The sequence below is a fragment of the Aphis gossypii genome, chromosome 1 (genome assembly GCF_020184175.1).
Source record: "Aphis gossypii isolate Hap1 chromosome 1, ASM2018417v2, whole genome shotgun sequence".
Lineage (NCBI taxonomy): Eukaryota > Metazoa > Arthropoda > Insecta > Hemiptera > Aphididae > Aphis > Aphis gossypii.
In genome coordinates, this window is record NC_065530.1 from 7,709,022 (window position 1) to 7,736,142 (window position 27,121).

The window sequence follows — 27,121 nt, forward strand, 5'->3', positions numbered from 1 at the left end:
ATTATACTTAATGTAAAACAAGTAAAAAATAAAGCCTGCTAGGATAAACTCCAAGAAAAAATCGTTTTCTTTGTAATAAATAGAAATTGATCAACGACCATTCTATAAGCCATGGCCAATGAATTGAGTACAAAAAGGTTTTCCCGGTAGAATAGCATATAACATGTACGACAATAATAATGTATTAAAATGTCTTTTAATTCTTTAGTTTTTATTTCAATTGTTATTTTGTTAAATAACCACAAAATTCGTTTGCATTGATAAGTAATAAAAATGATTGTGATACAATAGAGTTTTTTTTTATCGTATGTTCATTGATTGTACATTAAACACAGATAAAAATGTATGACATTTATTCTATTAAATTTTAAATAGTTTTGGTAGAAATTTTCTCTATTAAAGCAAAAATAAAAACAATAAAAACGAAAAATGTACGACATTTCAATGGATACACTATAAAATATGATAATGAATATTTTTACCGTAGTTTTTTCTAGCGAATATGTAGTTATTATATAGGTAATTTATTACAGTTAAGCACACGCAAAGTTTTAACTGAATATTTACATATATGCAAATAATTTCTTAACCTCGCAGTTATTCAATAAAATACTGTATGTATTTGATATAAAATTATCATTTTACTCAATAAAACGAAAATCACTTCAACTCAGACTGAAATCCAAAAAAATAAAAATAAAAAGTGGCCTTATCTATGTAATGGGTACGAAATGTATTATCAAATATTTTACCAAAAACATAAACGTTTTAATAGAATTATTTATCGAGTAAAAATATTTTCAAAACTATTAGATTAAAGATGCATGTTTGAAAACGAAAATTATAATGACGAATGATAAATTGTTTTATTTTATCAGATGTAGGTGAGTAATATCATAAAAGGTATAATACAAATATAAAATACTAATGGTTTTTTCCCCTTTTTAGTCAAATACCTATGTCTGCGTATATTGTACGTAGTGCGTGGACCGTTATCAAAACATATTTATTGTTTTATTTTCCTACATATACATATAGATATTACATTATACATTATACTCTGCAGTTATTCGTTTGTTTCCGGTCGGTAGCGTTGGATGAGGTAGTTTTTTTTTTAATTTCAATAGATCTGCAATCGGATTTGTTTGAAAAACTAGTATAGATTTTATTGTAAAACACGCTTATGAGATTTGTGTATTTTTTAAGTAAAATACTACGTATTATATTAACTCTGCCGATCTGCGAACACCGTATTATGTGAAACGTAGAATAATGGTGTCGACCAACCGTCAAGGTGAAACCCGCAAGTTCCGCTGTGTTGCGACGTGTCTTGTATGTAACAATAAAGTTTATCCGGAAAAAAAAAGAAGACCATTTCGTATATTTGTGTTCTATCGTTCAGCGCTATATCTACGTACCTACACAATGTCACCAGATTTGTGTTTGATTGTGACCCTATTGTTGGGTAGACAAGGTTATATCTGATGAGTAGTGTTGTTTTTTTTTAATATTTTAAACATGGGGAATATTACGAAATACAATGATACGTAGAGTCAGAATAATTCAAAACTTTTCATCAATCTTAAAAGATGTTACTGTTATAAAACCCATAGTGATTACAAATTATATAATTAATTTTTTTTTAATTTTTTTTTTATATAATATATCGTTAATAATAGATTAATTCCTAAGCTTTATAGGTAAGTATTATAACGTTAATAATTGTTCTGATTTCATAAATTGTATATTATATTGAATTATGATTAATATTCGCTTGACAGATTTTTGTAAAAATTGTCATTTGTTACAGGAATATATAAGGTACAAAAAAAGAGTAGATACTTAAATTTTATTTATTGATCTATCGAGCAATATAGATAACATAAATATTTAATGCGTTTTCTTACTGCTGTAAATATTCAATTATCTTACTGTATGCGATTGTTAGTTTTTCAAATCTAATTTTACTAGAGGAAATCAATGTTGCTATTTCTGCGACAAATAGACAAATTGATGGGATGCATACAATTTCTGTTGAATAAATAATATAGATTACTATGGTATATAAAATAGCATGGTTATTGAGAACAACATTTTCATATTTAATATTTCTGATCGTATACGTTAAGTGCAATTTTAGAGAACGATTAAAACTGTTTCCTTTATGTACTAACGATTCAACTGACGATATTGTGTGCACATAATATGCGAGCAAATTGCAATATCGCGGCCACAAAGGAAGTCGAGAAATTGAATTAGATCTAAACGCCGTGCACCGTAATGATTTGTTATATTTAACTAAACCGTCTGCGCTTCTATATAATATTATAGAAGTTTTGAAAAATAATCTAAAATGTGATTATACGTAATTTGAATTTTATGTTTACAGCGCTCACGTTTCGCCAACGCTCCGGCAATTTCAGCACGCCAAAAACGAATTACGGTCTATATTCACATAATGACGATATTTTTTATTTTGACACACGTGTGAACAGCTGTAACTTATCTATAAAATATATTATAAATATAAGTACAAGATACGAAACGCGGTCGACGCAAATGCCAAAATTAAAACAAATTGTAAAAGATGATATTTTTTTTAATGATGGTACCTCGAAAAGTGTTGATCCACTTTCTAACTTTGCTCATTGAAACTTTAAATATTTATAAATAATTTACTAGGTGTACTTGCACAAAATTAATTTTTATGCGTATATCGAAATTCTCAAAAAATTTTCCTGTTTAGGAATATATAATTAAAAGTGTATGTTCCATTGAAAAAAATTGAAAAATTACAATGATAAAAAATTAAATAAGAAAGTAAAAACAAATAATTCATCTCATGAATGCTTGCTTTGCAATTACCTACTTGAAATTATGTAAACTATTAATACCACTCGAGAAAATAGTTTAAAAAAGTCACTGTGTTCTTTTAATATTTATAGTGTTATAAGCTGTATAGTTATTATAGTAGAATAGTATTACTTACCGACACAATTTATTACTTAGCCCCACACCAAATCACAATAATGATGTATTCGCATGTTATTAATTAGGTACCTAATATTATTATTTGGCATATTGAAAATCGATTTCGAAATAAAACTTACGGTGTAATATGTTATTATGTATCATAAATGCTCAGCCGAACGTCTACTTCACTGCCTCAGTACCATAGTACATGATTGTCGAAATTTCGTATTCCAAAACTAGTGGATATCGCATCAGATCATAACAAAATTTTCGCAAGTCTTGTGGCGCAAATTTTCAATGACCCCGCAGTGTATAATATTATTGTTGCATTTTTCGATACTTATATTGGTCTACCTAACCTAACCTACGTGTTATAGGTATATTGTAATAGTATTATTTTATGATCACTTATTTATGAAAGTAAAAAAAAAAAAAAAAAAAATCGATAAGAACAACAATAATAATAATATATTATAACTAAAATAGTATTTTGGATATTACCAAGCACTAATATTTGGGCCAAATTACATATTATTATTATTATGATCATATTGTATAACATGGGTTTTAAACGTAGGTTCACCTCGCGTGGTATTCCATAATAATAATAACAATCATAATAATTTTGATAACCGCGTTAGATGCAATGATAATAATGTTGGTTTCTTTTGGTCAACCGTCGACTAACCTGTAAACTATGGTAAGCCATTGCGGTTTCCTGTACAATTTTCCGCCTTGAAATCTAATAATATAATATGGTGAAAAAAAAATCGTACATCATCTTCGGATCATCGGTGCCGATGTAGGTATATAAATAATACGCTATAATATAATATACTCGTGAAAAAGGGAGATAACCGAACGGACATCGGCGAAGTTTGTGATTTGTGGTTTGATTTACAGTGTTATACGCAAATCGTTTGCCATCAATTTTCCTTAAGGTGAATATCATACATTTTCTCGCGTGCATTTCATTTTTATAGTATTAACTATGCTAATTTGATTTAACACCTATATAGTGTACTATATTAACCTGCATGCAGGGTGAATGACCCTACTGCAGATTAACCGTCTTGGCTTTACAAAAAAAAACCGTGTCCTGTATATTTAAAATTAAAATATTCTTTACAAAATTTAATATTGTACTTTTGTAAAAAAATACATATATTTATTCAAACAATACAAAATTTATGTATGTTTTTGATGAATACATTTATAAAAAAAATATATAATATAGCTTCGTTTCAAACTTCTCCAAATCATGCTAAAAAATGGAAACCGTTTCGTGAATGTTAAATCATGTATCTTTATTAAATATGTATTTAAATCATGGAATACATTACTATATAATACATGGGCGGCCAAACAGTCGATTTCGGACAATTTCAAAGTCGATCATGTTAGAATTTATTTTTAGGGCCACGCACTTTATATGCTTCTTAATAATTATAGTTATTCAATAAAAAAAAAAAAAAATTGTATAGAAGTCGATCCTTAAAGGTGAGGTATATTTTTAGTAGATCGTGACCAAAAAAAGGTTGGCCTCCCCTAATATAATATGTTATTTTTATTCTATTCATTCGTACGTTTATTTTAGTATTTATCAAGCGTGATATTTCAATAGAATATTGTGTTAAAGTTTAATACACATAAATGTTTACATACATATTATATAATATATGTATTTTAATAATAATAAAAAAAAGTTGTATATTGAATTTGGGTTATTAATAAAATATCTAATTTTGTGTATTCCGGATTCTCATAAAATGCGAGTTATTTGATAAAAATCGTCTAGTTTAAGGTTTGGTGAAATCGACCGATTTTTATAGGCCGGTTCGGCAAACAGCCCTTTGGGGAGGGCGTACGCCTTGCCACGTGTACGGGTGAACGAGGTCACCGGGTCAAACTCAACAATTCAGCCGAGTTCAGAGTATTAACTCCGGAAACTCAAAGTGTGATTTTTTCATGTTAACGATGTGTTTACCAGTGTAATCAAAAGTCTAAAATTACGTTAAACACGGAAACAAACAAACAACAATTAAAATTGTACACAAATGTTATAACCGAAATACCTAAGTACCATAGTTATAATACCTACACTTTAACATTTATGTATGCTTATTATGTAACCAACTCAATGTAAATTAATTAATTTTTTTATTAATATAAATATAGCTTAAAATATGTCTACTATAATTAGTATTTATAATGCAATCCATAGGTTTCTCTGTTCTTACGTTTCATCATAGAATCAAAAGGAAATCATTTCTAGTACCTAATGAACCTATAAGCAATTATAATTTACAGTAAAACTATACACTATATTTCGATAAATTAAATTTAGTATTATTGATTAGTATCAATATTAAAAATAAAATATAAAACATTTCCATTTCCATAACTTAAATTACATAAAATATGTGTTTTTTTGTCACATGAAGATGTGTAAAAATGTATATAAACAACACGTTGATACAACGAAAGAATTTTTTTTTTTAAACCACCTTAAAAAAAGTTACGATACATTTTTCTTTCTTTCAATACAGAGTTTTCGAAAGTTGACCTGTACTTATATTGTTACTTATATTACACTTCGAAGATCGTTTATCTCGTTGTATTGTAATCTGTCTTATATCGATTTTCATTTAGACAGATTGAAGATGAATCTTAATCAAAAACTGAAACTTATAAACTGAAGGAAAATTGCTTTACTTTAATAATGGAACTTTCGTGAAAAGAAAAACTAAAACAGCAAGTTTATTGATATCATTTAATCAATGCTCTATGGTATTATATTATAATAACTATTCATAAAGTTACCTTAGTAAACGTTTTAGAAAACAATTTTTTGTTGGACATAAAACGTTTACGTATTAATTAAGTTTTTATCATACCAAAATCCACCGAGATTTATATTTTTTTTCAATTTACAAACACATTTATAACGCAATTAAATGTTAAACTTTTATCGGTGGTTTTTGAATCTCAACTGTGGGCGCCACCGCATTTAAATCTCGGAGCAACAAGGTTGTACATAATAATAATAATAATAATAATAAGTGATTCTATCGTGGTGTATTTTTATTAACTTACTATTGATGAATATTTTTCAGTTGAAACTTTTAATTTATTGGAGAACGATTTAATATAATATTAGTCCGATACTTTAATCTATTCTGAAGCAATAGCTGCAGGAAACGCGTTAAAATAATACCAAAATAAATAATTTTATTACATACGTGTGTGTCGCACGTGCGGTTGCAGTTCACTACCTATCTAAGAACGGTAAATATATTATATATATATTTTGAAATGTCTTGACTTTGACCAGACGAGGCAGCTGGTGGATAATAGAAATAAAATACGATGTTTCATTAACACCGATTCGACTATAAAGGTATGAAAATGTTGTAACTACTCATAAATAAAGATATATTAGATACGTAACATACATAATATTTAAATAGAATGATTATTACTGTGTAATACACAAATTATTATTATCAGCTAAACGTAATATAATATCTTGTATGTCGGGATTGCCCCGTTTAATGATAATTGATAGCCAAAAAATGACCGTGGGCTGTATTGACAATTAATGATACGTTTCCGGCGCGAACACGCAATACCACGACGTAAACACCGGTGAAAAAAAAACCGACGAAACAATAATTACAACCGATATGATGTTTTACCGACGTTTTTAAATGACTATTGACGAAAAACATTCAAATGGCAATAATAATGATTTATTGTCATACAGATATCAATAGAATTAAACCAATAATAATTGGTCGACCGTATACACATTGTACATCGTAACATATTCATACTATTATTATACTCACAACACGTATATAAATATGTGTGCATATTTTATAATAAACGGTCGTGTACAATACATATTACTATTATATAGGCCGCCACGGTTTTAAAAGTTCGTCACGCAAGCGCCGTGCACGAATCACGTCCGCACCAAACGCCGAATAAACCAAAAACACAACCGATTCGTTTGATTTTACCTACCATTTCTTTTAAGTCGTGGCCGAGAAAAACGTGAAATTTGCAAAAAAAAAAAAATATAATAATAACGGATTTCGTTTGGGTGATTTGGATTTGGGACGGTATAGGGTTCGAGGCGCACTATTATTATTTATTATCATTACCCTATCGTAATTAAAACCAACACGAGTACTTGAAATCGCGTACGGTGAGGATACCTACACTATTATTATTATTGTTATTGATAACCTATCTGTTCAAATAACAATAAAAGAGCATTGAATCCGTGGATAACAATAACCGTACAAACACAATAATTATTATAAGCAGCGCTTTCCTACTCTTTTTAAAACCAGCAGAAACGATGAAAAATGGCTCGTAAAAAAGCTCTAAAAAATATCATAATACGCGTGTAGTACATTCTTGTGTACAATTATTAAGCGAGTTTAGAAATTCTTGGAAAATGAGTAAAAAAGATTTGAATTTTTTTTAAATAATTACCAGAGGGTATTGCTATAATTTGTTATATCAAATAATTATAGGAACAGAATTTTTACAAAAAAAACATGATACAAAAAATATTATATTGTATATAATTTAATAATGTGTACACATATACCAACCTTGCTTAACGGACATAAATCGAGGGAAATAATTAGTAGGTACTCTACTCGTTATATTTGTTGTAAGCGTGCAAGTATTTTTTGAATAAAATATTTCAAAATATCCGATGTCCATTACATTGCAGAGACGGCTTCAGACTTTCGCAATGGGAGGTGTTTATAAGCAGATGTTTCGATAGCTTATTGTGTTACAACACGATGAACTAATATACCTAAACAATATTTTAGTAATTTTTGTTTTGATCGGGACGTAACGAAATTTGACGAGTCGTAATTATAATTTTGAGAATAGAAGTGCAAAAGTAAGTGACAGAATTATAGGAAATCCAAATTCCCACACAAACTATACGCTCAAATTGGTTTTAGATTTAGTGGCCAAATTTTTGCTAGGTAATCATTCATGTAATTATATTAATTATTTTTAACAGCCAACAGTTATAATATTGAAAACATAATCATACTATAACGTGATGAGTATAAAAATTAAATCTTTCTAGTATAGGTATCTTATACATTAAACAACGCTAATCATATCGTTACATCATACAAAATGTGCAGTCTTAACCTGTTTACATTTTTCTATCTTCATTTGTCGGTGTCTGTTTTTTATCGTTTTCCATTTATTCATATTTGTTTTGAGATTTCTTGTGCCAACAAAATCGTCAAATATTTTCGGACAACCCTCTACTGGCTTCCCCGATATAATACATTCTTCCGGAAATTTCACGAACCCCACATAGTACGATAGGATCAAGGCAATCGTGTTTCCGGTAACAAAACGAAGATCGCAATGTCGTGACAGAGAGAGAGAGCGAATAGCCGTCGTGGTGTGGGGTTGTGGCACCACCCCGCACGCACATCCGGTCAATAAACTCAGATGCTGACGGAACGCTGAAAATAGGAAGTAAATGCGGCGGAAGTTGTATACATAATGTTATATACATTGTATATTATTACATTCATAGGTATCTAGAGTGACGTGGGCCGAGGAAATGTCTGTACGGCGGAAACGCTCGATAATGACTAGCGGTGGGGTAGCAACAAAAATAAATCGTCGATCCTGTATAATAGTATATCATATTTAAATAAGGACGACAAAGGAACAGTGAATATCGAAAGAATATCAACTGGGTAGTATAATAATAAAAATAATGACGACTACAGTTGCATATAGTTTATTATTATATTACTGTCGACTTTGGGGAGAAAACTTGCTAAAACCCAATCGCCGATAGCAACAGTCAGCTGTGACTACCCCCGAACCCCCCCCCCACAGCACAAATCAACATCAAAGAAGAAAAGGCTCCAGACCATCATCATTACGACCAGTGTTGAGACTTATCTAGATATATGTATCTAGATAATTATCTAGATACAAAATTACTCATCTATTATCTTATCTAGATAACTAGTGTGCTATTTATCTATTGGTTATCTTAGATGAGAAATTTACCTATCTAGATAAATTTATCTAGATAAAGTTATTTAAATCGTAAACATTTTTAATGAATAATATATTCATATTTACAAGGCTGGGCATTAACGAGTTAATAAGTTAAAAGTTAAGTTAAAAGTTAAGTTAATTTTAACTTATTAACTTAACTTACTAGTTCGCTATTTTAATTAACTTAACTTTAACTTAACTCATTTATATTTACGTTAACTTAAAATCAACTTCTACTTTTTTAATATTACCAATTAAGTTAATTTTGGATTTTTGTTTTATCTAGAATATACTTTAGTCTATAACGATTCGTCGATTTAAAATTCATAGAATATTATAAAATATTGTTGGAAAAAAAGAAAGATATTTTCGTAATTATTCCTATAAATAGCACGGAGGGCTAGTAATGGCTAGTATACTAATATTATATTAAAATAATAATAATAATATAAAGATAACATTGTAACAATGTGACATTTAAGTATTTAACCGCCCGTATGGCCGTATGACCATATTATATAAGATATGTCAATAGCTACGAGTTCACGAAGTCACATTTAAATATTTAATAATACCAGATTATTATTATTGTTATTATTACTTAATATTTATTTATATCTTATTCTATAATTTTTATGATTATCGATTATCATTTTATTACAAAAATACTAATAATAATTTTCACTTATTTTAAAACCTTTTTTAATGAATTTTTTTTTTTTTATTATTAAGCTATTGCATAGCTTTTATCGCAGGCGTGGTGACTGAAAATATATTTTTCGTAACGAAAAAGCGTGACCGTTACCCGTTAATTGTTACCATGGTTACCGAAAATAAAATAATAATAATAATAATCGTTATCATTTATTTATTATTTTAGTTTAATATTATTCACTGTTATCTACCAACAAAACAAATGCATTTTGTCAAATCTTGAGATATGCGGTGTTGCAGTTTCAGCGACGATATACAGTATAATAATAAAAATAATATAATAATATAATAATATTATATTATATTATTATTATTATTTTTTTTATTAAATTTTATTAACTTCTTATTTCGTGTTAATATGTAATACTGCAATAGCTTTATCGCGGCAGTCCCCGAGTGCCACTTGACTTTTTTAACTTAACTTATTAATTGAAGTTAATTTAGCAAAAATGTGTTAACTTAACTTTAAATTTAATTGATGTATTAAAAAAATAAATTAACTTAACTTTTAATTTAATTGAACAAAAAATTTTTAACTTAACTTAACTGAGTTAAAAAAAATCATTAACTTGCCCAGCCTTGCATATTTATTAATACTAGTACCCAGAGTGACTTAATAGAGATTCTACTAGTATCTATTAATAATCTAGTAATCAAGGGTGTTATTGACGGTTAACGTTGATGACGATTTCAATGATTCGCGTAGGCTTTATATTTGGAAAAACTCGTAAGTTATAACACTAAAAATAGCTTTCTATACGAAAAGATAAGACTGCAAAGACCGGTTGTGCGCGCGCGTATGAAATCGGCATTCAGCAGCCTTTAGTTAACTGAATACTGAGTGGTGACTGTTGACTATTGTGTTAAATTGTTTCAGTATAAAATATAAAATCTGTGTTATTAATGATAGAAGTTCTATCATAGTTTGTTAATATTTTTCAAATAACATTTTAAGTTAAACTCATTTACGAAATAGTAACTAAAAATATAGTTATAATATTCTATAATAATTGCTGTCAACAATCAATATATTATTATAATATAGTGTGATATGTGAATATTGCAACAAATATTATAAATAGTAAATACAAAGTAAGAACTATTATTATTTATTAATTCCATAGTGTTTTTAAATATTATTATTGTTATGTTGTATAATATTCTGTGTTATCGCCGTGCGTCGTGCAGACGATGGCGACAGTTTTTACAGTCTATTTTTAATATTTTGTTGTTCGATTTACTGTTTATTAATTTATTATATAAGTAGTAAGTACATTTGTTATTTAAATATACTAAAAATTGGTTTTATCTATAATATTATCTAGATAAAAATTAGATTATCTTTATCTTATCTAGATAAATGTGAAATGAATTTATCTTTATCTGTATCTAGATAAATTTTTATAAAATTATCTGTATCTTATCTAGATGAAATTTTCGTTATCTATTCTCAACATTGATTACGACGGCGGCGGCGGCGCATCGTTATGTTATTATTAAATCGGCGCCCCGACGACTTTTCGATAAATTTTCTACCAGTTTTTATTGACGTCGCCACATTTTGCGTTTTTACACCGATTTTTCATCACTGTGCGTATACAGTTTAATATGTGTATATGTATATTGTGGTATTATTATCGTTGTGTCTCCTCGGTTTGTTTTATTGACGATATCTTCGTGCAATATATTTGTTATTTATACTTTATTGCGTGTATACATATCAATTTCGAAATACGATAATATTCTTTTTTACTATATCTAAAATCACGTTTGGTAACCACTGATGAATCAGTTTCCTGCATGTGCGATTTAAAAACAAAACAAAACAAAACAAAAAAAAAAAACCCCAAAAAAAAGAACCGACTAAGTGCTCAATATAATATTTTCATAATATTGATTATTGTATTAAAGTGCGCGTGCATGCATGGAAATTAAATCCCATACGTATATAGAAACTGGACGGCGAAATGTCAAACTGCTCCTCGACCATATAAATGGGGGCCGGTTTACGACCTTTCCAGGGAACCGACCATAAAAGGTCTACTCGGCGGGTTGTTTTCCCGGTTAATCTAAATCCGCGTATATAACGTCATTATTTCCCGATTGTATTATATTATAGTAACGATTACGTGTGCACGTTTTTATCGATGGTTGGAGAGTATAATAATTACCAACATTTTAGATTTTAACACATAACCTATTGGCCCGTGTTGAAAGCGATTTTGATATTGCGGAACACGTGCAGAGTTAGCAAAAATCGCGTTCTTGAAATTATATAAATTATTTTAATTTTAACATATAATGTACCATGAAATTTAGTTAGAGTCTATTCGTAAATCTATCAGCAGCTCTTTTAAAATCCAGTATTTCTTTAAAATTTGAAATTCAAATAATAATTATAAAAAGAAATTTGACTATTTTAGGAATTTATATATAACTTTAAAAAAACCATGTGAAGAATCTTACATTCAATTTTTTTAAATTTTCATACAACATGTAAAATTTAAATTATTTTAAATATATCAAAAAGATTTAAAATATTTTTAAATTAAATCTCATATAAAAAATGTATTTTTTATTCTCCCCAATTCTTTTTTGTACTGTACCTTTCTATTATTCCGTGTCTTACCCTCCTCATTTAAAAACTAGACACAATTTGCTACTAGAAGTCTGTAGATTGAAATACAAATATCTATCTACTAAAAAGTGATTTCTGTAAAAAAAAAAAAATGTTTAAGTTATAATTTAATTTTTTATGATGAAATACTTATAAAATTAAATCATCAAGCTTATAAATATAAACTTAATTTTTGAATCCCTAAAGCTCTATTTATACCATAACTAAGAATAGTTGAATTTTTTCGTGAAATAGTTGGGTTTGAAAATATTTAAATAAGTATAACAGCTCAATTTCTAAAGTTTATAGTCTTTAAGATAAAATATTTACTTTCCAAATAAGAACAAAATAATTAAAATATGATACTCGTATTTTGTTCGAAACTAATTTGGTATGACAACGATTTTGTAATTTGTAAGAAACTTTTAGACATTTCTTCAAATACTACTGCAGTAGCTGAATTCCAAAAATGACTCCCAAAGGAACTTCCGCGTTCAATTTATAACCGATAAAATGCCTATATAAAAGTTATGTAGGGGTTCCTTTTTCCAAAACATGTATTCCAGAATAATAAAATAATCACATATTATATAAAAAAAAATGTACACCATTGTGTTATTGGTTAAGAAAATAAGACCCGATCATCTTCCACATCGTGTACACTATTTTTCACATATTATTATTATATATACATAGAACGTGCATGCCATTTATATTATCCTTACGGTATGAAATATAATAATATTATGTGATGAAATCCTTATAAAATAGCGTTATAAAAGAAATAAATATTCCTATGTCTGACAATAATAATTTATAGCCAATATATCCATTACGCAATAAAATTCGAACGATTTATTTTTTTTTTTACAAATTCAAGTAAACCCAGACGGTGCGCGTTTTGAGACATGCTTATGGTAACCTCGGTCGTTGCTCGATCGGCTGTCGTGCAGGAATATTGCACCTGCTACTGTGCTGTTACAAGTATCTGGCTAACGGAAAGAACGTCTCGAGACATTTACTTTTTCGATCTTATCATTTCACGCGTTATACAACCCTGGGTAGTTTTATATCGTGTTTCCATAATCTGTAGGATCGTAAGACTTTTGAATTTTCAGTCATCAACCGAAAACAAAGCAGCTCGTATCGAAATATTATGCACAACAAGTTTTTTTTTTTTTATATATATACGCAATCATAAAGATAATGCGAATATCCAAATCGAACGACGGTGGACGGACAATTGCGTAATATAATATTTTTAATGAGATGCCAGAATGCCAGTGTAAAACCATATTGAATAATGATCGATGGGATATTATATTGTGTATAATATAATATGATCTTTGCGCTTAGGGTCATAATCTGACCTGCATAACAGTATGCCCATTCGTAGAATCCCACTACCATCACAACTTGTCTATTATGTAGTTTCATACTTATGATAGATAATTGAGCTGTATTACAATACGAACCGTATGCACGCGTACAAATTGTACATATATTATATCTACAGAGCGACCCATAGAACCATCCACACCGATTTTCTCGATAAACCTTTATAGTTTTGAAAAAAACAAATTTTGAGAATTTAAAACAAAACGTTTTCAAATAAAATTAACCCTACATTTCACAATTTTTCGTTGTAGTGATCTTTAAGTTTTAAAGTTATTATTATTTTTTTTTTTTTTAACAATTGCCTATAATTTACATTTTATGACCCAAGGCTTAACGCTTTTTTTTTTTTTTAATGTAAATATTTAAATATTAAAGTAATGCAGTGGCGATGGCGAGAAGGGAGCGATTTCAGTGATGCTCCCTCCTTGGGAGTTGGTTAAATCTTTTTAATATTATATGTAGGTACATTATGTACATTTTAAATATTAAAAAAAAATAATAATTTATGACAATATTAACAATAAATATTATAAAAGTTTTGAAATACAACATGAATAAAACGTAAGTATACTTGGACAGTCTTTGGTAAGAAGATGAAAACATTTTTTTTTTTTTGTACATAATTTGTGTCACGAAACTGGATTTTTACCCGCTTCTTTTTTTATATCTTAAAAGCGTTTAAAGTTTAAATGATCAGAATAGTGCCGCTTTGCTCTCACTCAATAAATACAGTTATTTTTATACTGTATAATATCAAGTTGGACCACTCTGTACAAACTAATACTATGGTCGGTGTAAATAGAATATTATTTGACCTCAATACCTCATAGTTGTAGTCATAGAAACTCATAATCGTGTGGTGTGTATATGATATAATAATATAGTTGAAGTCATACCGATATTACGCAAATGTGCAGTAAGTATAATGGTCCTTCGCAATAATAGTCTAAAGTGCCTATATTTACATGAGCGTAATAAAAAAATAAAGAAATAAAACTAAAGGAAAATATTAGGTATAGAAATGTGCACCGACGACTAACCATATAGATTAGATTTACACGATGGTATAAACGACCATAACTTTAAACATGGCACAATAATACTGCACACATTAATATAATAATAATAATAATAGTATTGTATTAAGCAAAGACATAAATGTGTCGTCGAAGTTTATTAAGTGTCTATGCGGACAATTTATAATGATTGATAATCTCTATAATAATATGTAGAATAAGTTTAATAACTAATAAATAGTAATAAATTCCGAACGCAGTAAAAATCAAATCAAATAAAAACTATATTAAAACAAGAAAATTATTATAATATTTTATGTTGTGCGACGAATCAAACGAGGCCATCAAATCAAGTGGTCAAGTATCGCGTATTAACGTGATTTAATAACCGATGTGTATACATTACACTACAAGAAATGGTTTATTCCTTACTCGCGTGTATTTGTATTTTCCGGTAACGAAAATGAAAACTGTGTAGGACAAGGTTAATCTCAAACGATATAGCCGCTCGGGCGATAAATCTACTCGAGACCCGCCGAATTAAAACGTCACGATCTCGAACGCAAAAGAGTTATTTGTTAAATTCAATTAGATATTTGTAGCTATATAACGCCCCCGAAGACAAATTTACGCGTTTACGCGTTTACGCAGCGTTTGACGAGCTTTTTTTTTATATTGAGCGTGCACGTCGGGAACAGAAACATTTTTGCACCGATCCGCCAATCTGTCCGAGCCAAGACGGAGTTTATACGATAAATAATCGTATCGGACAAATCGGCCGGTCTAAGGTTTACAATAATAAAACACTTGACTTGAGAGTGTGATGCGTATAATATTATGTTATATTATGTTATGTGTAATATTATCATATCGACGTTTATTCACATATTTCGTGGTCGTAATATTATTATAGGTAATAATAAAATGATAACATAATTTGTGCATTGTACTGTGGGCGACTTATATTTTTTACTCGCTTAAAAGCCGTGTACGTTACCGACCGATCGAAAGTTATAAAAATTAAAATAGATATTAGTATATTATACATGTATAATACTAACCTGATATTACTTTATTGATCGGTGGTGAAACAGAATTCAAAAAAAATAAATAAAATGATACGGCTATATTACTAAACCTATGGTTTGCAATTTCTGTAAGCTTAGAATAATATTTTCTTGAGTGTTTTACATAATACATTTAGAGTGGAATTTGACCGTTTCGGAGTTATTTTTTTCACTCCATATTATAATATTTATTTGAAGTAGCAGTGAATATATTTTTTTTTTATTATATTTTTTTGTTTTTGCGTTACTTTGTATTTTTCAAACCCGTTGAAGATATTATAATAGCTTAATGTATTAAATTTCAAATTAAAATAAACTTAATAAACCTCTTTTAGAACAGTCTGTCACGTAACGAGAGCAATACAATACGTATTAGAGAAAAACGAAGATAATATAACATTGAAATATTTTTCAAATAATTTCTTTGTAATAATACATTCATGTTTTATAACTATTTTTTAAAGCAATAATCAAAACTTTGGGAAGTTCATTGTGATATTTTAGAAATTAAAACTAATATTGATCACGATGTCTTATATTATTAACAAAATATAATTGTCAGGTATCAATAATCTATTAGCTATAATTTTTATCGAACAATACAGGAAAGATCCATCAAAGTGTCAGCTTCATCAATCAAAAACTTTTGGATTTTCCTGACTATTCTGATAACTTAGAAATAGGGCGGATCCAACCTAATAAATCACGAAGGTGTTTGTTGTAAAATTAAGGTGGTTTAAGGGTGTGTATTATATTTTACTAAAAAAATAAAAAAATAATAACACAATAATTTTCGACACATACGTATATACTACAAACAACATTTTCGTTTATGACAAGTATTTTTTTGCTTAGACACTCGAGTGTTGTCAGAGAGCTATTGGTTTTGAAATGATGCATTGGGAAATTGACGTATCAGTTTTTAGGGTGTATTTCCGAATACACTATTGGGAGCAGTAAAAAGCTTAAAAAGTTTTCCCTAGATTAGGGATTGAACACAGATGGTGGATACTTTAGAAAGGTAATTTTTTGAGTCTGCCAGCATTTTTTATTTTTGAGAGAGCACAGTGATAACTGATGAATAATGTCAAAGAAAAATAAACAAATATTCGTTTTAGTCAAATCATAGGGATTTTATTTTTTGAATGCAATAACTCATATGTCGCTTTCTAATTTTATCATAGCGCTATTAGCGAACCACTCGATTATCTACAGTGTCATACTTTTTACACTCGAAGTATTCTCTTCTATTAACACGACATTGGTCTCCAAAGCGAAATTATGATTCACAAATTGATATTAGAGCACCGAATGTAGAAAACGATGAAAGTAAATATTTAATCGTACAAAATATGTTGAAAAAAACACACGTCGCATTAAACAAACAACATCCGTTTCACGTCGAGTAATTAAGCTACTTATTGTAGAATACCGTGTACATTGTACAGTAATGTTCTTCAAAGTCGTGAATAATGCGTTTCCAAATAAAAAAAATATATACGTATATATATATATAAAAAGGACAAAATGAAATGATAAATCGTGTCGTAGATCAACAATAGAGTAGTTTAATACATTATCCGTCATTTGCTAGGGTATACTCACACATGGAAATTTGGCAACGTAACAGTTATGCAGCGAAGACCCACCGCAATAAATCATCCCTTATTCTCTTCCCCAAACATAAACACACACCGCTAACTGCTGTATTATGTAGACGTCAAATCTGTTCCTATATAATTTAACGTGTTGAATTCTGTTGAATATTCATAGAAGATGTGGGATTCATATTCTATGGTACGTTTTGTTTCTTTAATTTGTAATAAAATGTATTAGATTGACAGCTTATTTTACGCTTGCAGTTAATTCCGCGACACCGTTATTATTTTCATTTACGGGTTTTGTGTTTATGCGATTCTTTCGAAACTGTCATGCCGTAATAATAATATAATATTATGCGCCGTTCTAAACATGACCATAAACTCATAATTAAAAACTTCACTTTAGTGCACGGAAATAAAAGAAAAATTTCAGCCCGTATTTAAAAATATTCACATCGCCATTCAACAGAAAATATCATTAGTGTTTAGATGCCTCGAGGGTTCCTGAACACGGCAGAGGTGTTATATTTTCGAATAGTATATACCATTTATTCCTGTTTCACGCCGTTTTATAATATTTTCGTTTATTAGACGTTATACCGTCTGCGTTTGTCGTTTTCATAGGAAAATAATTTATAGCAGGTAACGTGCTCCTCCTATCCGCTCAACGCGTTCCGAACGTCTAGCGCGGTGTGTTCGCAATTTACTTACATAATCCCTCTCCGCCGATGCCGAATAAATTTCGCCCCGTCCCGCTAGACGGCCCGCGGCAAACACGAGTCGGGCACTTTACAACGCGAGAACACTACCCCCGCCCCCAAAACGCGATTTCATCTGGCCGCCACCGTCGTTATATATATATATATCCAAGTACAGTATAACACATAATCGCATTATAACAATATTATATCGCTGCACAACACGCGAACCTATAACGATACGTAAAACAGCACTGCGTGGGTCGTATAATAGTAAGCTAACCATTATTATTATTATTATTATTACCTGCAGCCAGAGGTTCGTGTTCTGACCTAACGTCGTGGAGCTATTCCTTCGGGCCGATCGCAACACGGCTCGTCACACTCAGCTGACATCGAAATGTAAACGGACGTGCCGTTCCTAAGACACACGTGACTTTCGCCGTCCGGTTTTCGAGCGACCGTGAAGTCGAGCGGGAAATCTGGCGTTTTGGCCGTGACCTTTGATAAACCGTACCGTAGAGCGATGGTCGTGCCAAAAAAAATGTACGAAATATTACGTTATAATAATATACTATGACAACGTTATTTGGCATGACTATATGACCGGAGAAAAGCTGCGCAAAAACACCTCTACGTCGTGTATATCAAAACTCGTTAAATTCGTGTTTGAATGAAAATCAATTAACGGTATTGTGGCGGCTGTATATTCGATTTCACGCGACCCGTGAAAACTTTTGACGTTTCTAACAGTCGTCTGCTCGTCCGATTATATTATTTGGGATATAATAATTTGTGGTTTTAAACGATGAAACTGTACAGTCACTGGGGACGATCTGCCATAAACGTGTTAAATTATATCGAGTTGTTAAATATTTGCTACTGTTGTAATCGTAATTTAATATAATACAGTCAATAAAATATTAAGCTTTATCATCGAGATATTTTATTTGTTTAGTCTCTTTTACACAAACGCTTTTCTGCGTTAACAGACATAAAATATTATGAAAATTTGTATTAGGGCCAACATATACGATAAAAACGCCGGTAAAAGCTGCATTAAGATTAATGATTTACGACAACTGCAATCTAGTATTATAATACTATTTGTTCGTTCAAAAAATTATTACTCGCTTCTAAAGCTCTAATATAGAATACTTTTTATATAAATCTTATATAATATGCTTTTTGTACCAATAATAATTTATAAATTCTAATTATACTTTCTATCTGTATGATATAGTATATTAGAATTCATTAGCTATCCTATATTGCACATTAAATTTATTAAAATAAATACCTTTGATTTTTTGATAATTTCTGGAAAAAGATGTTACATTTAATATTTTTTTTAAATAACTTGGATACATATTTCAAAATAACACATTTTGTAATAAGAAAACAATTAATAAACAATATCGCCATAATTCGTGATATTAATTAATTTTAGCATTTGAAGCTGATTTTTTAATTATAATTAAAATATTCTCGTATTCAGTTTTCAGTTTTCAGGTTCTTTCAAATTTAAATTGCAAATTGTATAAATGTTGTATAACAAATATTTAAAATCTTTTACTTGGATAAAAAAAATCAATATCTTATTACGTACATTTATATATGGTTTAAAAAATGAAAAAAGTAATGATTGTTTCAGTCTGAAATGTATTTTTTTATCGTGAACTTTTAGTTATTATTTTTAATCTTTTTGTGAACTACTAGAATATAGTCATTAAAAAATAACTATTGTATAACTAGGTGGGTATTATGCCAAAATAAATACAATAATATAAAGTTGACAAATCCTTACATTCCTTGGAATTGAGAATTAATTTGTTGACAGAACAGTAAAACATAAATGATAATAAAATTGTGTAAAATAATTATGAGGATAATATTGTGTCATCTATTGCTTTATTAAAACAATGATTTATATATATGTATGTGTATTATGTATTTATAATGTTTTTATATATCATATTAAATTCACTAGAAATCAAAAGTCGATAGTACAAATCGACAATTTATTGTTAATTACCATATTAATAATATCCTGTAGTGTATACAATATTCTATCACTCACCAAACAGTATAAAATATATAAAATATATTACAATATTCTACAGTGGTTTTGAAATACTTATATTCATATTTAAACAAGCATCATTTACAACAATGAAACCATAGTAGTATTTCAATAGTGCCACTATAGGCCACATTGTGAAAATGTACAGACAATAATAATAATTATTATCTGATCAGAACTCCTCATCGATACACTGAACTCTAATACATGAAGGTTTTCATAAAAATATTGCAATAACGTACATATTTTTCTTTTCCTTATATCATGATACACCGGAGGTTGATTTATGAGTCAATATTAATACATTTAACTTTTAACTCAGAACGTTCTTGGTGCATTCACTGAACAAACATTAATTTAATTATATTAAAATGTCTACAATAATGATCCAATGCCGTACGATAAGTAAAACAATATTATGTAATTGTAATTTACATCTAATAATCAAACGTCAATTTGGAATATTAAGTCAAATGATTAAAAAACCCGTAGGTTTCACTATAATATTCAATTATACGTAGCATGTGCTCGAGTCCATCGCTTATAGTATCTATTTGCAGATAATTTCACAACAGTAAATTAGGTTGTACATAAAACCCACAGAGTGAAATACTTATGTGTTTAAATTCTCCTGTTAAATATAATAATAATAATAATAATAATACTGGCTAATAAATCAATAGTATTGAAAAGGATTATAGTACAAAGTATTTTCGTACATGATCATATTTGACACAATAAAAAAAAAAAATACATTTAAAATGATTGATAGCCACTAATGAAAGAGGATTATTATTTGTATTTTTTAATGAGGTATTTCATTATACTATTATAGTGGTTGTATGGTTGGCTAACAAATTTTAAACAATGTAAATAAATTATTTAAATATCGTTACAAAGAAAATGCATTTTTTTTATTTCAACGAAATACAATGAAAAACTTATTCCAAATTAAATATTCCGACACAAGTTTAAAAGTTAAATAATAACAGTGTCTTCTTCATAAACTCAGTCAGTATAGTGGGGAACGTTGGTTTTGTTATTACATTTCGATTGGACTACATTTTGAAACGAGCAACTATTCAGGTCATGGTTTTTTTAAATATGACATATTTTTTTTATTTTTTTTTTAAGACAAGTCACATATACATTGGACGTCACTCGAATTTACATCGATGAAACTGTGCAATTCGAACTCCCTGTTTTATAAGATTTTTTCCTGCGAAATTGTGCGGTGTACTAAAAAATCAAAAAAAAAAAAACTCCGATAATATTATTGTTATGCTGGAAATTAGCACGTATACTCAACCTCCTCGTAATTCATATAATTGCGTAGCGTTGTGACAAAATTATATACTGTCACTATATTACATAAAACGACATAACGGGCGATATGGCATTGACGGTGTTATAAACGGTTGTCACAGTCGTTGTGCCGGACATTAACATAGGTAATATCTGTGCAGTGTGTGCCACAAGACAGACTAAACACGGCGATAAAATGATGTATATTGGTTTAAATAAGTAGTATAATACATAATTCGTTTTACGAAAAGGGGAGGCGAGTGAAAACTATTGAACATCCCCGTTGTTTGCCGCGACAACAGTGCTTAGACGGTAATCGGTCACAAGACAAATATATAGGAATACACTACAGGGATCGGTTTCCAAGAAAAATAATTAAATTGTCAACTACAATAATGGCCCTCGCGTTATAGCCGGTATAACTAGTGTTGTAAAATAAAACACTCGTATCGTTTATATGGACAGTAAAAACAATGGGTGCACATAAATATAATAGTAAAATTATTACTCCTGTAAAATAGTTCATCGGCTCTCAATATATACCGCGTTTGGCGAGATAACAACTTTGTCGACAGTTGCGACGATGATTTGGACAAAAACGAAAAAACCTCATTGTTTATTTGTTGATCGAAACTAATTTTTAATTTCACTTATTATACAATACTACACGCATTTAATTTAACCGTGAAACAGATAGTTATTAAGCTATCGATTCGAATCATTAGAAAAAATGTATTTTCAAAAGTAAAATAATAATAAGTACTTATTATTATTAAATTAAGGCCGCACTTAATTCAGGACTGACCAACCCGAAAGATGACAGATCTACAAATAAATTATTAAAATATTATTATTATTATAATAATTATGTAAATTCACATAAGCTCGGAATTTTCGAGTAATACTATAACTATAAATATTACAATTAGGTACTTCATTATCTATAGTAGTATAATAATTCAACAAGAATGTCCGTGTAATAAATAATAATAATTACTAAATTAAAATACTGAGATACTATCTATGACTAAGATTGAAATATGTTTATGAATTTTTTAACTAAATTAAAAATTACGGTACAACATTATAATATATAATATTATGTATATGTTATTGAAATAAAGACATTAATTAGCTTCAAAAATAATATCACTTTTACCCTCATATCTTTAGACTAAGTTAAAAAACAAAAATAAATAAAACCATTGAACGAAATTAAAGATTTTAATTAGAAATTATACTTAAAACCACATAGCAATTTGTGACACAGGTGTAATTTGGACTACCTACTTTGAATATTTTAGCATCATGCATTATTTACGCCTTAAATAACGAGTGTTTTACGCGTGTACCAAACATTTGTTAGATTATAACTTTATAATAATTACAGTAATCAACTGTAATGTGTAACCATAAATATGATACGTAGGACGTTAGGTATAAAGCGATCGACCGACTTGGTGATTTATAAAATATGTAAAATAATGATAGTACTAGTAATAATAGGTTAGGTTTGCCAATTTCAGTAGATTGACAGTATTTCAGCGATCGATAGATATTTAGATATAATAAGCTCTTTCTATACAGCAGGTGGACAACACGATCATTACAAATAATTATTGTACATGATAAAAAGTGGGTTAATATTTTAAAACTGTAGACAGATTAATAAATAACTATTTGCAAATGGACCACATTACAAAATCTTTTTTGATTACGTCAATACAAAAATTAATAAATACAAGTCAAAAAAAAAATAAAAATAAAAAACAATAGTATATTTGTTAAAAAACAATTGTTGGAAACCCTAACCTATCCTGACTGTGCGATTAGGAAATTTTACCACCGAGCTTTAATGGGTTGACAAAATGGTAAACGCTTATAATATTTATAGATCTGTGAAAATTATTATTTAAATTTTGAATTTTTAATGGCCACATGTACACTTTGCTAGGTCTAAATGACGCCACGGCCGCCGAACACGTAGTCCTTGAGGTGACTGTAAATATGTTATGCTTTAAACCGCTATACTGACTTATAACTTATTAATTAATCAAACTGCGCCCTGTCGGCTTATATTTAAATTCCATTATGGGACAGTAATAATGAAATTCTATGTCGAAAGACGGCCATGTCTAACGAGAACAAAAGCTAATATTTTGTATACAATAAATGTTACATATTATTATTATATTATTGCGAATTCGTATCATTTGAATTTAATTAAAAACTAATCATTTCAACTTAGAAAACTCCAAACTCGTCCCATGTGTATCGTAATTATATTACAAATAAAATATACTAATAGAAGAAACGGTGCTTTTATTTTATTTGGTTGCTACGATTATTAGATAAACTGAATAGTTGTTTTGGAATAATTATCAAACAGCATTATGAATTGTTTTAGTTAATGACTTGATGTTCTCGATCATTTTTACACGTTGTGAAAATTGGTTTTATTAATAAATAATTTAAACAAAGGCGGATAATATAATAGGCATCAGTCAGTTCACAGTTGTCAGTTGTCCACTGTAATAAATTACTTATTTTAGTTTAAGTAATAATACTGTAAAAGCAAATTAAATTTACTTGATAATAATTAGTAATTACTAACGGACGAGTGCTAACATCATCATTTATTTTCACCTACATATTTATATATATATATATATATAAATAACATATACATGGAAGTAGAGTTTTAAATTAACGACGTGTACGCAAAGATAGAGTTTACTAAAATTAATTAGGACCGTTCTACTCGTAATTACGTGTGCTTAAAACACCCCAAGTTTCACACACGCACACACATTAATCAATTACGTTGTCCTTTAATTAGTAGGCGATCGTATTTAAAGCCATATTAACGCTTTTCTGACCATTTCAGACGTTGTTTTTACAACTAGAATTTATATTAACCATAATCGAACCGTATCCATTATGTGCTTTTTTGCCTATGCGCAATTCGTCAAGTCGATAAGGTGTGGTAACTTATGAGAGAGAGTTCACGTAACTCAATCACCTCTTCCCCTTATAACTACTAACATAATAAAAAATTCAATTCGGTTGATCAAGTCCGGTGAATTACTGATGAAATAAAATTGCAAATTGTAAAGTTTATGTTAACATTTCATAATAACAGTAGTTATTTAGTAAATTAACTATATAATTAATATGATAGCTGACAAAATATTATCATTATTACTTTTTACTATGTATAATTAAATTGTTTTTAAATATAAATTATACGTATTGAGTATAATCTTTGAGTAAACTAAGTAATAATTTTTCATTTAATTTTCTAGATTTTACGGGGAATTTAATTTTATTTAAAAGTTTGAAATGAATCTAAAAACATCGAAGAATAAATTTATTAACGATACTGTTATTTTGTTAATTTCCTCGGTTATTTCCTATCATTAACTTTCAATCTCCAATGTGTTATTTGCGCTTAACTTTTCAATGTTTATTGGTTTATTTATTTTTACGTTTAATTGATCGTTGGATATAATTTTCGCAACATAACAGCCTATACTTAAACTATATACTTATAACTGGCGTATCGAATAATTTAGTTTCATTACATATTTTTATAATACATCATATAATTAAATTGTATCTCATCGTTACTTTGTATACGATTAGTAGTATATTATTTTTTTTTTACAAAATTTAAGACGAGATCTAGTATTTTGCAGATTTAACGAATAATATTGGTTTTTGGATTTAAATAAATAAAAATATATAGTCAACCCGTGGTAAACCTATCTCGCTTACGCTTTACTGGGAGAACGATTTCGTCGAATAAAAGAGACACTCGTCTGATGTTTTCCGAGCACGTTCTTGTCGGTCTTAACAATATAGTACGCAGTACTGGCTAAGTGTCTACACACATAATACCATGTATACGACGCGTGCAAAATAACAATATTTTACGATAAAGTACGAAACACAAATCGCGCGAGGCAAATCGGATTGTGCTTAACAAACGAAAAAGGACTTACGGACATAGATGTTGGACAAAAGCGTGGCTGGCAGACAGAAGACGAGCACCAGAATGTCGGCCACGGCCAGGTTTACGATGAAATAGTTAGTGACGTTCCGCATCCTGGGTGACCGGCAGACGACGGACACCACCAGCAGGTTACCGACCAATCCGACCAAGAATACCATGGTATACGCGAAACAGTAGACGGCCGTCATAGCGGGGCTGTGCCTGTACCAGAGCTCGCCGGGGCCGATGCCACCGGAACCTCCGGCCCCGGAACCGCCGCCCATTCCGGAACCATCGTCTTCGTCGTCATCGACTGCCGAACCGGAACCATCGACACGACCACCGGAACCGTCACCGGATCCGTGCGCGGACACGGTGGACGCTACGGCCGAGGACTCGGTGGACGACACTGGTGCAAGCATGTCGAACAGCGAGTTGCCCAGCATGTCCATCAGGCCCGGTTCGATCACCATCCTGCTATTGGTCGTTTACTCCTCGACTCGATCCTTTAATCACCGCTCCTGATCCTTTTCCTTCGAACTACGGTGGTATATTATTATCGATTGACGAGCGTTAATAATAATATTACACCGGACACCGGCGATGCCGCAGGGTTACCCGGCTGCCAATGATGATATCATCGTCCGTCCGGATAAGTGTGCAGGAACAACACTGCAAACAGTGTACCTACGAAGAGTAGATTTTTTAACATACGGCATACAAATTTGAGGGGGAGGTCCTAATGTAATGCGTGTTATATAGATACGTGGGCAATAATATTATACAGGTGTGCATGAAGTGTACCCATATCAACGAGTTTCATTATATCACGTCGATCCCGACGGATGTCGGGTAGTTAAACTATGATACGAGAACACTATATGCTGTGGATGTTGATTATGTAATTGATTATAATAGAGGGAAAATAAATATTATAGTATAAGAGAATACCTATATAGTTGTTATTTTTGATATTTTTGCAATCTACTCAACAATTACTTACCAAGTATGTGTTTTCGGACAGATACCTGTTGCTGAATCTCGGGATAGCACCGTGATGTAATGCACAATCGTAGCTTGCAACGTTACGTCACTATACGCGTCGACAGCTCGAAACGTGCACAATATAACACATAATATATAAAAAAAAAATATATATATATTAAAGTGTGCACGGACGCATATATTATTGTTACGATTAATATCAGAGGTGGGTTAACGTCCGGTTAGGCGGGTAAAACGTCCGTACGGCGTGGCGCTCGGCGACCGTGTGGCGTGCGTACGTTTTCGGTTTTGCGGAACTCCCGGGCGGTTCCGCTGCCGTATATCCTCCACCGCTACTACCCTCCGATACCCTTCGACCAACCCCTAACAGGCCGTCGCTATACTGTCCCGGCCTGCGCGACGACGAGCGGAAGACACCTCCACCAGTACCGTAGTCCCTTTTATTTTTTTACACGCTACATCACATTGTAATATATTTATACGTATATTATATGTATATGCGTACATAGGCGGCTTGGGAGGAGGCCATATATCGTTACCGTTCCGCGAGCGATAATCTCGCTCGCAATCGTTTTTTA

General features: G+C 30.0%; 1 protein-coding gene across 1 annotated transcript in view; it reads right to left on the reverse strand.

Annotated features, from left to right (window-relative positions):
* LOC114119132 (neuropeptide SIFamide receptor-like) overlaps positions 1-26,824 on the reverse strand; it is a 43,545-nt gene extending 16,721 nt beyond the window's left edge. The window contains exons 1-2 of the mRNA XM_027980613.2: positions 26,542-26,824; positions 25,549-26,225 (exon numbers count right to left, since the gene is read on the reverse strand). Of these exons, the coding sequence (XP_027836414.1) occupies positions 25,549-26,011 (463 nt within the window). The 5' untranslated portion in view covers positions 26,012-26,225; positions 26,542-26,824. The remainder of the gene's footprint in view (positions 1-25,548; positions 26,226-26,541) is intronic.
* Positions 26,825-27,121: the final 297 nt, after the last annotated feature.